The sequence below is a fragment of the Phocoena phocoena genome, chromosome 12 (assembly GCF_963924675.1).
Source record: "Phocoena phocoena chromosome 12, mPhoPho1.1, whole genome shotgun sequence".
NCBI lineage: Eukaryota > Metazoa > Chordata > Mammalia > Artiodactyla > Phocoenidae > Phocoena > Phocoena phocoena.
The window spans coordinates 14,614,665-14,628,284 of NC_089230.1; the positions used below are offsets into that span (position 1 = coordinate 14,614,665).

Sequence of the window (13,620 nt, forward strand, 5' to 3'; positions counted from 1 at the left end):
AGGCCAGTGCTACCCATGAAAAAGTGGGACTTTCAGGTAGATGGGGGACTGTCCTTTGTGTGGCACCTGTCTGACAGAATCCTTTAGGTATTAGCGTGAATCAGAAATCATTTTGACACTTAAAATTTTTTTTTCCAAGATCACCTGTTAGGTAAGGCATTTTTACCACTAAGCCTTCTTAAAATGTCATTCTAGAGACATTTGTCATTAACAGATATTAATAAAGAAAACTGACTTTTTCAGGAAGGCACCACCAGATGGTAGCATTGTTTCAGTACCGTCAATCTAAAAAGCTCCTGGTTTATTTCAGCGGATCCCCCTCTGCCTTTGACTTCCTCTGATCCCCAACTCAAACTGGTGTAAAGTGGTGACATCGTGTAGTGACTACATTAGAAACTTCTAGCTTCTCTGCTTTTAGAATGCAGTAAACATATGTCCCAGGCTTCCTATTATCTAATAAATCCAACAAATCTAAGTGAAGCAAATGTTTTATTGAAATCAGTTGTCAAATCACAATTTATCCAAATGATAATGCTACATTGTTCTTAAAAGAGTGGGCACAAATATGGCACAGACACAATCCAGCATCTATCAAAATACCATCTGTAAAGAACCTAACTTATTTCGTGCTATGTGTGGATGTGGTCCAGCATAGAAGGTAGACTCAAAACCAGTCGAATTTTTTCTTGATAACACGAAAAACATTTCACTACTTTGCCTCAAAACCAGTCGATTTTTTTCTTGATAACATGAAAAACATTTCACTACTTTGCCTCAAAATTAAGCACTCATCTGTCCGTAACAGCCGTATAACAATTAGCGGAGAAGACTTTAAATTAATCTGCTACTGAAGAAAACTTCCTTCCAACCTCCACTGGGGGATAGAAAGAAAAATTTCCCAGTAACAATGGAACATTCTGTATGTTTCCCTCCAAAATACACTTTCTATTTTTAGTGCACTGTGCATAATAGGAAAGTGACCAATTTCAGAGTGATACTAAACACTCTGAAAGGACCTAATCCTTAGTGAATTTTAAAACAAGAAGTGTAGCTTCTGATCAGGAATGTTATTTCTAGGAAGCTCTGTTTTCAAAGGTTGTAACTGAGGCAGACAGCTTCCTGAGACTTCACCGTGGTTGCATGCCCCGTCGTATATTGTGTGATACAGAAGGAATGCACTATACTGTAATTTCCTTAAACATTAAGAAAAAAAAATATACAATAGATACAGGAGAATTACTTAAAACATACATATAAATACATAAAGAATGATACTCCAGTTTGAGAAGCAGAACTAGGTATTGCCAACTCCAGTTCCGGGCTAAGAATTAAGGACCTTGAATCAGAAACATTATATGGTACCAAGGGAAAATATCAGGGTGGTCTTGAAAGGAAGAAATGTTATCTGGCTACAGCTCCCGATGAAGCCTCAGGATTGTCAGGGGTTCTCTAGAAATGAGAGCAGTTGATGTGTCTGTTCTTCCGTTCCCAAAGTTCTGTAAGATCGGTCTCGTCAGCAGCATTCGTTTTCTTCTCCCACTCGTCTTCACATTCTGGTCTTGCAAATACACAACAGTAACTGTAGAAGGAAGCCAGAATCAAAAGTAAATAACATATCCTTCGCCTCCCTCATTTATTCAACCACAGAAGAGCTGTGAAAGTGAGTTGCAGCCAGTGGGAGCCCTAGTGAGAACCACGGTTTAACCGTGTGAGAAAGAAAGATGGTGAAGGTCCGTAATACAGCATCCTTTGCTACTTGAACACCAGTAGGCAGGATCTCACGTGCACTGGAAATTCTTTTAAATGCTTCTTACTACTGCTGGAAGAAATCCAATTTTTTCCCAGAGAGCTATAAACTATAAATTTCAAGCACTACCGTATAAACCTACTTTGGACTTCTAGTTATTAAAAAAAATGCAACAAAGTAGCTGTGAGCACCACATATTTCTTATGTCTTTGAGCCAAACACACACACAGTCACACTGGGGGTAAAACGAAGTCATTACTTTCAGGACACCTGTAAGACTGAAGAGCATGTCAATGAGAAAAAGGAAACTAACCCTGGGGGCTTCCCTGGTGGTGCAGTGGTTAAGAATCTACCTGCCAATGCAGCGGACATGGGTTCAAGCCCTGGTCCAGGAAGATCCCACACGCCACGGAGCAACTAAGCCCGTGCACCACGACTACTGAGCCTGCGCTCTGGAGCCCGCGAGCCGCAACTACTGAGCCTGCGTGAAGCCCGCACGCCTAGAGCCTGTGCTCCGCAACAAGAGAAGCCACTGCAGTGAGAAGCCCGCGCACCGCGACGAAGAGTAGCCCCGTTCGCCGCAAGTAGGGAAATCCCACGTGCAGCAACGAAACCCAATGCAGCCAATAAATAAATTTTTAAAAAGGGAAACTAACCTGGATCTCCTAGTCTGGTTGATGGTTATTTCCCCAGATGTAGGTTCTGCATAAAATCCTAATTATTTGAATTCCTGCTTCCCTCATAACAAATCTGCCACCAGATGACAGAAAAGAGGGCAAAATTACTTTCAAAGGAAAGGAAGTTACTTACGTGACGTTTTAGGATTCTGTGGGCTCGGGTTTTGCCGGTGCTCTCTCTTGGTCCTGTGTCTCCTCCTGTGTTTGTGTTTTGATCTCTTTTTCTGACTCGCTCTGCACTTTTTCTTCCTGAAATTCTACTTCCTGGCCATCTCCCTTCTCTTTCAGTTTGGGTCCAATTGTATCTGGAGACTCTTTGGTCGAGCCTCCTGATGCCTCAGCATCTTCCGGGGCTGAGGTTTGGTTCCCGGGGTCAACAGCAGCATCACCTTTTTCATCTTCTCGGGATTCAAACGGTGACTTCTCTGTTCTTTCTCCAAACCCGGCACCACCGTCGTCTTCTGGCACAGACTTTGTTTCAGGGGCTTCTCTCTTTTCCTTGGATGGGGAAGCTACCTCTTCAAGCTGCTGGCCATCTACCGGGGAACTTTCTACCCTCGTGGCCGCCATCTTCTCTAAAGCTTCATTCACATCTCCGGAAACATCTGGATGTGTGTGTTCCCCGGCACTTAGCGGGGACTCCTCTTTGGCTTCGATGGTTTGTGTTTCATCCAACGTGCAGGGCTGAAGTTTGCTTTCTTCTTTCTCGATTTCCTGCCCAGCTTCCTGGCTGTCGGCTTCCGTCAGTTGAGCCTGGGTCTGGAAAGCAGAGGCCATTTCTTCTGTACTCCCCAACTGGTCAACAACTGTCTGAATTACGTTTTGTACAAGCTTGCAGCTCTCTGTCTCAAGTTTCAAAATCTCATCTTCAGCCTTTAAATCTTCCTCTCTTGTTTTGCTTACTCCGCCTTCCTGACAACGAACCTGCTCACCGTCTCCATCTGACTCCCATTTCTGTGATGTGGTTTTATCTCCTTCCAGGTCTGCGCTGATGCCTTTTTCAGGCATAACAGATACTATTACCGGGATTGATTTGGCCTGAGACTCGGTCCCTGTGGGCACCGCGTCTTCCCCTGGCTGAGCAGGAGAGCCTTCATCTTTTTCTGAGGACTTTTCTTCCGGTACTAAACGTGCCTCTGCAGATTCCAAAGTTTCCACTGTTTCTAAAATCTTGATAGCTTCTGCTAAGACCTTCTCCCCCATTGCTGCAGCTGTTAGAGCTAATGGTGCCTCAGAGCTTTGAACTTGAATTTCTGTGCATGCCTCTTCCTCGTGAACGGGCAGAGAACTTCCTTCAAAACTGATGACTTCCTTTTCCCCGTCTATGACGGTTACATTCACTGCCTGAACCAGTTGCTTACTGAGCTCTTCACATGTGGTAACAGCTGGTTTGCACTCAAGTTTCTCTTCATTTACTTGAGTTGGCTCGAATTCCGTTTTGTCCCTTTCCACTTGAACTACCCTCTCTCTCTCCGCTGGGGTTAGAAGAGACTTAGCAGGTCTCTGGAGTTCGAGATCATCATTCTTTTGAAACTCAGTTTTCGTAACTTCATCCTCAAGGGCAACTTCAGTTATCTTTTTCTCGGTTGTTTCTGTGTCAGTGGACACAAGTCCTTCGACAGATGGCTCCTCTTTGGCTTCCTCTTCAGCACATTGGCCAGCCTCTTGAATCACCTCAGTCTTTGAAAGGATGGGTACAGTTTCCACTGTTACCTCTTTATCTGCATGTTCTAGAACCTCTTCCACTTTTGAACGCTCTTCTTCCTGGGATTGAAAATTGGAAGGTTCTGGAGGCATCTCTTTCAGTTCAGGAAGTGCCTCACCTTCTGTGACCTGGTATTGGGTACCGGATGGAACCTCACCATCTTCATCGATTTCCATGATCTTGGTCTGCTGGCTTACATTTGTAGCTTCAAAATCTGCTACTGGGGTGCTTCCATTGGTCTCACTATCTGTGAGGGTTTCAGCTGAGTCAGGAGCAACAGCCTGTTCTGGGACAGTCTCTGGTTTTACCGCAGCCACGGTTTCAGCTGGACAAGTGCTTGTAAGCTCCCTGGCCTCTGCACTCTCTGTGCCTGGAGGAATTTCTTCCAAGCTTTCCGCGGTGGCCTGTACCATCGCCGTCCCCTGTGTCAAAGTCTCAGTTTTCGTTTCTTGTACACGTACTCTGGGTGCTCCACCCATCGCTTCCTTCTGATCGAGTGCGTAAGGATCCTCTTCTGCTTCCTCCACCTGCTCCAGTCTTTTCGCTTGTCCTTTCTGGGTTGTCTGGATGGTGTCGTCTAGCCCTCTGGCGTCAGGCAGCTGTGATTCCTCTTTAACTTTTTCTGCAACGGCCTGCAGCACCTCTCGGGTCCTCTTCGCCTGGTCTTCCATGTCGGGCATGCTGCCCTCCACCTCCTGAACCGGTGTTGCTTCCTCGGTGGTATCTGGAAAGTCGGTTAACTGGGAAACAGCCGAAACCATGTCGGTGGTCTCTTCAGCACCAGAGGCTTCTGTGGCTTCTTCAGCACAGAACGGCTCTGTGGTTTCTGCGGCCGTCAGAGCTTCAGGGGTCAATTCCACCTTGCTGGCGACTGTGTCATCAGTGGCCTCCTGGCTCTCCGGCAGCGTTTTGGTTTCGACAGGGGTTTCCTCTGCAAAGACTTCTTTTTCAAACACCTCCCCAGATGGTGGCTTGTCTTCGTCTTCTGCTTGTTCAAGAGGTTCTGTCACCGAAGCAGAGATCCAGGAAGGTGCCCTTTCTTCAATGCTAGGGACGGCCCTTGTCCCGTCCGTGACAGCCACAGTCACGGCGTGAAGCAGACCCTTACTGAGCTCCTCCGACACGTCGACAGCCACCTTCTGCTTGGGGCCCTCCTCGCTCTTGGGAGCCCGCTGTGCTTCCGTTTTCTCCCTTTCCACCGCATCGTACTCGGACAGAGGCACCACGGCTGGGACGTCCGAATCGTCCTCGTTGACCTCCGTTGGCCCCGTATCTTCCATCGCCGCTTGTTCTTGTTTCCCATCCAGCCTTTTCTTCCTTCGCCCAGGAATAAACTTCCTGATTGAAACCCAAGACTCTTCTTTCCCCAGCTCAGCATCTGAGGCTGAATATTCTAGGCCGGACCCAGCTACCAAGTCTTCGTTTTTCTCTTCCAGTTTTGACTTCGGTTTTTTCCTCGAGGTGACTAATCTTTTAAATGACTCCCAGGTGGAGACCCCCTCCCCTTCGGAGGGGCTGCCGGCCTGCTCGGGTGAGGAACTTCCTGGGGGTTGGTCGTGGTCTTGGGAGCCGGCAGGGGGCGCGTCTGGGCCCGACTCCCTGTCTCTCCCTGCTTCCTCTGGTTTTTGGCTGTCTCCTCCCAGGGGTTTTGGTCCCCCTTCGTCGTCAGAAGAGGATGCTTTCCTTGCTCTTTTCTTGGATGACCCCACACAAATCAGAGCTTCCCAGGACACGGAGGTGTCAACCTTGCGCTTTGGCTCTTCCGGCTTCTGCTCCTCTCCGTTTCCTTTCCCCTCCTCCTGCATTTCAGAGGTGGTGCTCTCCGTGGAGGACAGGGTGGCGCTCTTAACCTTGTCCACTTCGTCCTCCTTGTCACTTTCAGAGAGCCTTCTCACGCGTTTCTTGGGCGTCACCATCTTTTTGAAAGATGCCCAGGGGGTAACACCTTCCCTCTTCTTCTCTCCGTCGGAAGTGGTCCCTTCCTCCGTCTCCCCGTCCTGGGGGGCCTCGGCCACGCCTTTCTCCAGGCACGTGATCTCCTCGGGCTCTTCGGGGGACGAGGCTGAGCTCTCACCCTTGGGTTCGTCTGGGCTGTCGGGAGAATCCGCTGAGGCTGGATGCTGCTCCCCGGACTCCTCATCTCCTCCTCTTTTCCCTTTCTGCTTCTTTCCAGAGAGTTTTTTTAAGCCGCTGCTTGTGAACAGTTTCTTTAAAGGGCTTCCCTGCACCTTAGTTCTCTCCTGCGAGGACGGCACTTCCACCTCCCCCGCGACGCCCTCAGGGGGCGTGGGAGGTGCTTTCGCGTCTGCGCAGAGCTCGGCTGGCTGGGCGTGGTCCCCGCTGGGGGCGCCCGCCTCTTCCTGCATCTTCAGCAGCGCCTCCGGGGGCTCGGCATCCGGAAGGTCGGCGTCCGTTTCAAGCGATCGCTCAGGCGGTGAGGGCTCTACTGCCCCTTCTACCTCGGCTTTCTGCGCCTCTGTGCCCTTCTCTGCAGTGCTGACGTGGACCTCCGCGACAATCTCTACTTTTTCATCGAACACTTCTGTTGCTAACGGGGCGGGTTTCTCTTCGGGAGGTGCTTGCCCTTGGTCTTCGGGGGGCAGCTCCACCTTTTCATACTCAGCCGACAGCCTGGCATCCTGGGTGCTCTCGCGGGCCTCCTGTGAGGACGGCTGCTCGGAGAGACCTTCCGTCTTCTCGTTTTCTTCTGTGTCTGCCTTTTCTGCCTCTTGTTCCTTTTTCTTCTCTGAAGCCTCCAGCTCATCCTCCCGAGGCTTCCTGAAACTGGTCTTTTTTCGCCAGCCGGCCCAACCTTGAGTGAAGAATTTTTTGAAGGGCGATGCGGTTTCGCTGGCCACTGGACTAGTCGGAGAATCTGGAGATCTGGCGGGTTCTTTCTCTTGTTTTTCTTCTCCTTCGTCTTTGCCTTCCCCGGCTGGTGGACCGGACTCCGCCTGAAGGGAGACTTCTGGGCGGCTCAGCTCGTGTCTGGGCGTCTCTTCGGGCTTCTCTGTGGACTGTTTGAGTTCAGTGTCTGTGGGTGTCGCATCCCCTGTCTCCCGGCTGGGCTCCAGGCGGTCACCAGCCCCGTCGGACCCCCCTGGCCCTTCGCCTTCATCCTTTTTGACGGTGAGAAGCTGCACAGTGTCAGACTTCTCTGTCTTATCCTTTTTCACAGTGAATTTGAAGCCGACAAACTTAAACACCTTCTTAAATCCTACGTCATTAGCCTGGGGCTCAGCGGGTTGCATCAGCTCATCTACAGTGCTTTCTGAGGCAGGGATCTGTTCCATCGTCTCAGGCATTTCCTCCTGCCCCTCCTTCGTGATGTCTTGAATGTCTTGAACCGCCGCTGAGTTAGCAGCCATGTCTTTGTCTGAGTCCCTTTCAGTCACATCTTCAGACTCTCTCTGTCCAGCTATTAACAGAAAAAAAAAAAAAAAAAAGAGGGGGTGGGGTGGGGAAGAAAAAGGTTGAAAATGATTACAATTCAAGAAAATTAAATATTTAAAAAACACGGCCAATGAATACTTTCTTTAACATCAGGCAGTTCCAAGATCGGGTAACGGTCTTACCAGTATCTGTAAATCTCAATAGATTAGGCAAAAAATTAGTTATAGGTAAGTAGTCACAACATCACTAAGGGTAGGTCAACCAGACGGCGTATGCAAAATGGAATCACACATCACACCTAGGATCTAGAATCCATCAAGCTTTAAAGATAACTTCCACTTTATAGGAAATATAGGGTTAGAGAAACTAAGCTAAATAAGTACCTAGACAAATCTAAAGGAGGGGCATTCTATGTGATAACTACCTGGCCTCTTCAACAAGTCCCCAAAGGCGACCAGAGCTCCTTGGGGAAATTCTGGGCTAGGTCAGGGAAAGTACAAGGAACATTTTATTGCGACAAAAGGGGGTGCTCAAAAGCTTGTGTGTGGGCGGGCATATCCAAAGGACACAGGAGCCAGCTTGAAAGGGCTTCTGCTGGCCAAACTTTGAAGCGTAAAAAAATAACAATGATAGGTTATAATACATTGACTAAAAATAGAATCTATGAACCAAAAGTGACACTACAAATACAACATTGTAAATCGACTATACTTCAATTATAAAAGAGTGATACCAAAAAATTAAGTGAGGAGTACGGGATACTTCCTTATGAAAAAACGCCAATCAATAAATTTAGATATAACTTGCACTTTGATCCGTAGAGCTATTTCTTTAGAATTTAGAATTCTACCACATCAAGATTCATATTTATTAAGGACGAGAGTTAAGAAAAACGGTTCTTTTATAGACAGTTGTCCAGGCTCTTCCTAGGCCACAGCAAACAGCCGTTCAGCCTTGAAAACGCAGAGCATCACTGTCTCTAAACACGTATTTGTATCATTCATCAAACAATTAACTTAAAGGAAATAATATAAGTGGATTTTCGCTTGCAGTTAATTTGGAGAGGAGAAAGCCATGTTTTAATTCACTTCAACTGTAGTGTCAACTGAACTGAACTTTTTCAATTGCTTAGAAAAATAAAAATAATTTCTCATTATATAAAATAAATGCAACACTGTTTCATGGCCAATGAGGTTACTCTTTTGAATGTGGGCCTGACTGAAGGCATTTGGAACTAGTCATATCACTATTAAAATCAGCTATTCAGAAACAAATTTTAAAGACAGGAATTAGGGGGAAAGTTTTTAATAGATGAGACTTGGAAGCAAAGCAAGGAAATTGGCTGTAGCTTAAGTGGTTGCCTTATTTGGTAAAGCCTAGTTGGCTGTTTATCAGTAGACTTAGAAAAACCACGTTTACTAATAACACCATTCTAATAACTCATTCAGTCAAGAATCAAGAGATGCTAAAACTTTGGGGTGAAAGGTTTCCAACACACTTACAGTTTTAGAGTATCAACACACAGATTACTTCGTTTCAAAAGCAACAACTTCCTTTATAGTGCAGAAACCTGCCAGGTACCACCTTAACCAAGCGATCAGAATTAACATCTCCAATAATGGGACAAAACTGTCATCATGCTACGTGATGTGAGGCACTGCGAGGGCCAATAAATCAGCTACACAGTACTCCTGACAAAAATGTTTAACAGAATTGAATCGTGTGGAAACAGTCAGACAACAGCCCACATGGAAGCCTGGCCTGAAATATAAATGTCGCAAAGGACAAAAATCAAACATAAATACAAATGGATTGTCTGCAAGTAACTTTCAAAGAGTTTAAGGGGAGAGAATGAAGGGGTACGGCTAGAGGAGAAAGAAAATGTGGTAAAGTATCAGTGAATGGTGAATAAAGTCAAGTGTATATGGGTGTTCACTGTATTTTTCTTTAGGTTTGAATTTTTTTTTGTTTTTTTTGCGGTATGCGGGCTTCTCACTGCCGTGGCCTCTCCCGTTGCGGAGCACAGGCTCCGGACGCGCAGGCTCAGCGGCCACAGCTCACGGGCCCAGCCGCTCTGCAGCATGTGGGATCTTCCCGGACCGGGGCACGAACCCGTGTCCCCTGCATCAGCAGGCGGACTCTCAACCGCTGCGCCACCAGGGAAGCCCGGGCTTGAATTTTGTTTTTTTTTTTTAACATGTTTATTGCAGTATAACTGCTTTACAATGGTGTGTTAGTTTCTGTTTTAGAATTTAGGTTTGAATTTTAAAACTTGGGGGTTAAAGAAGCAAGTCAATGTTATTTAATAAAGGGTGGGATTCTGTGCTAAATTTAAAAATTTAAGAAACATAACAACCAGAGACACCAGGCATGGTCCTGGGTTGGATATTTGTTAGGGCAAGCCAGCTTAATGACATTTTTGGGTCTACTTGGGATACTCGATGTCAGATTAGAGGAGATGAATTCTTAGCAAAATGAAAGGGTAGAAATTTTGACTGAAGAAAAGCAGGTTACCAAACAGTGTATGTACTATGACCTCATTTTGGTTTAAAAACTCTCTCTCTCTCTCCCTCTCTCTAGGCCCCAGCAAACAGCCGTTCAGCCTTGAAAATGCAGAGCATCACTGTCTCTCTCTCTCTCTCTCTCTCTCTCTCTCTCTCTCTCTCTCTCTCACACCCCTCACATACAACTTCCGGAGGATGGGAATGTGATATAGTATAGTTTTGCTTATCTGAATTTTTTCATTTTCTATTTAGTATTGCTTTCTGTAATAAACAAAAAGGTCAATTAAAACTGACGCACAAAAAGGTCCCAATAATGTTGGAACAACATACTTAATGCCCGCTGCACAAAATGAAGCTTAATAATTATAACCAGTTCCAATACCAGTGCTTAGAACGTGGCAATAAGTATTTGAAATACAGAAACACAGAACAATGTGGAAATACAGAAACCATATGCATATCCAAATCCATAAATTCCTCCAAGAAAATAATTTTATACTTTATATGAAATATTACAAACCTATGTCTACAAATTTCCATTTTACTATTTATTGGGTTTCATTTTGAAAGTGAAGCCTAGAAAGTTCACTGAAAAGCTGTCCAAAGTACCACCCAAGTGAAGACCAGAGCCCGCGTGCAGAGCCCCGTTTGAACATGCCTTGTACTGTGCTAGAAATCAACCTAAAGTCCTTTTCCCCTTCCTTTTTCTTTTCTAACGTTACCAGATTTACGGATAATCACAGATAAAACCTGTGACCATCTGGACCTCCTCTTCTGCAGAGAGGAAGGAAGGATACTGAGGAGGTGCTCTAACGCTACCCACATACTTACAGGGCTGGGCAGGGCCTCGGCTTTGGTGACAGTGCGTAGCTGTCTCTGTAAGAGTTTTGGGAGTTTCAGCCAATTTTCATTTTTTTCTAACTGATATCAGCATCTAAGGTAGCATTAAAAAATAATAATAATAAAACCGAACTGAACATTTATATATATTTTTTGGTCTCGCCACAAGGCTTGCAGGATCTCAGTTCCCCGACCAAGGATTGAACCCAGGCCACGCCAGTGAAAGCTCGGACTCCTAACCACTAGGCAACCAGGGAACTCCCCAAACTGTGACCATTTTTTTTTAAATTCATTTATTAATTTATTTATTTTTGGCTGCGTTGGGTCTTCGTTGCTGCCCGTGGCCTTTCTCTAGTTGTGGTGAGTGGGGGCTACTCTTCGTTGTAGTACACGGGCTTCTCATTGCAGTGGCTTCTCTTGTTGCGGAGCACAGGCTCTAGGAGCGTGGGATTCAGTAGTTGTGGCACACGGGCTTCAGTAGTTGTGGCTTGCCGACTCTAGAGCGCAGGCTGAGTAGTTGTGGTGCACAGGCTTTAGTTGCTCCGCGGCATGTGGGCTCTTCCCGGACTAAGGTTCGAACCTACGTCTCCCACACTGGCAGGCAGATTCTTAACCACTGTGCCACCAGAGAAGCCCCCCAAACTGAACATTTTAGATAAAGAAGGTTTGAAGAAAAACCAACTTGATTACTTTTAAGAAGTATTCTTCTTAAAGGGAAATTTTTCCTTTCCTTTTTTAGAAAAATCAATTTGAGAACCAAACACTGAACTCTAGTTAATAACATGCATGCTGAAGTGTTTAGCGGTGAAGCATACTGATGTCTGCAGCTTACTTTGAAATGCATAAAAGAGAAGTAAGATGGACTCATGAACAGATACAAGGATGGATAGTTGGAGAGATATGTGAGAAGGCAATTATGGTAAAACATTAATTATACAATCTAGATAAATATACATGTCTAATATTCACTTTTCTTTCAACTTTTTCATATCTTAAAATTTTTCATAAATAAATAAATTTGGGGGGAAAAGCTCCCCAGGTGATAAAAAAAATCACTTTGAAATACACATTTGTGACCAACTTTAGACTTTATAAACAATAAAGGAGGACTTCCCTGGTGGTGCAGTGGTTAAGAATCCGCCTACCAATGCAGGGGACATGGGTTCGATCCCTGGTCCGGGAAGACCCCACATGCTGTGGAGCAACTAAGCCCGTGCACCACAACTACTGAGCCTGCGTGCCACAACTACTGAAACCTGCGCGGCTAGAGCCCGTGCTCCACCACACGAAAAGCCACTGCAATGAGAAGCCCGCGCACTGCAAAGAAGAGTAGCTCCCGCTCGCCACAACAAGAGAAAGCCCGTGCCCAGCAACGAAGACCCAATGCAGCCAAAATTAAATTAATTAATTAAAAAAAAAGACCCAACGCAGCCAAAACTAAATAAATTTATTTTTAAAAAATAAAGGAAAAATTACGACCCACATTAAATACTGAGGCAAATATCCCAAGAGAAAGAAAAATTCAGACATATGTGATAGACTGTTCAGAGTATCCAACCCTGACATTCCTTTCCTTCTGGGAACACTCTCTCCCCATTATTTATTTAAAAGTATGTATAATCTTCTGAAATAAGAATATGCTGTTTATTTATCTCTTGTAAAAATAAAATACAGTGTGTGTGAAAAAAAAATATGCTGTAAGTTTCCATTTGTTCCTATTATAATCCAGTTTATACAGTTAAGTCTAAGGGTTTCTTGAAGTTAAGTGCATTTCGATGAACTACTTTACAAATTTTCCCAATTATAAAAGCACACTCATCAGAGAACTTTCTGCAAACACTTCTAATGCAACACAAGAGATGTGACCTTCTTTTTTTAAAGATGGATGATATCATTGGAAATACACTAGAGGAAAAAGTCAAAGCCCAAACGTAAACTCTCTTCTACTATAAGTTTACTAGTAATGCACACATATAAAAATTAAATTTCCTGCCAGCAAGCCGGAGGTAAAAACACTCATTAACTAACCTCTCTAGAAACCATTAGAAAATGCAGAGACGCTTTGCTAACATAGTAGGAGAAAGTAGGTGTAACACACCATTTCCCCCGTTTCCCCTCCATGTTCCTAAATCTGTGTTTCAATTTGAAACACCTTTTATGAAACTCTGGGATGACTGGAATGTTTATAGTCAAAACTCGGGAAACAAAGCTGAACAGCTGCTAACTGGAATTACAAAACAACTATTGGTGGTTCCTTATAGCTTAGCAATATTCAGATGTTCTCTTTAGAGTGTTATATGGCTGAACCCATTAAAAAAGAAAAGTATTTAAGATCACAGGAAAATTTAAAATCCTAACTGGTCAACTGGTCTGCAGTCTCTTTTTACCTAAGTAATCCTAGGAGCTACTATTGTCAGAACAATCTTCCAGACTGGGCAAGGCCCCCGCTGGCCCAGATGGCGCCTTTGTGCTTTATGCACAAGGCTGGACAAACCCAACTCAGCCCTGATTTCCACTTGCCTTCTGTACCAGCTAGACCTGTACAGACCTTACAGAGAGGCCCTGTTTCCTAAAATACCCCTTTGATCACACCATGAAGCTAGCTGCCAAACATCCCTAAGGGCTCCAGGATCTAGGGGAGTGTCTTCTACACTACTAACCTGGCAGCCAAGGCTGTCTAAATTACATTCTAACATATAAGCCAACTTAAAAAAAATTTTTTTTATTGGATATATGCATATGTATAACTGATTC

General features: G+C 45.1%; 1 protein-coding gene across 2 annotated transcripts in view; it reads right to left on the reverse strand.

Moving 5' to 3' along the window:
• Positions 1–2,565: 2,565 nt before the first annotated feature.
• AKAP12 (A-kinase anchoring protein 12) overlaps positions 2,566–13,620 on the reverse strand; it is a 96,779-nt gene continuing 85,724 nt past the window's right edge. Inside the window, exons 4-5 of one of the 2 annotated variants that reach the window (XM_065889057.1) lie at positions 10,777–10,800; positions 2,566–7,547 (exon numbers count right to left, since the gene is read on the reverse strand). In XM_065889057.1, coding sequence (XP_065745129.1) covers positions 2,566–7,547; positions 10,777–10,800 — 5,006 coding nt within the window. The remainder of the gene's footprint in view (positions 7,548–10,776; positions 10,801–13,620) is intronic. The other variant, XM_065889058.1, reaches the window with a different exon arrangement.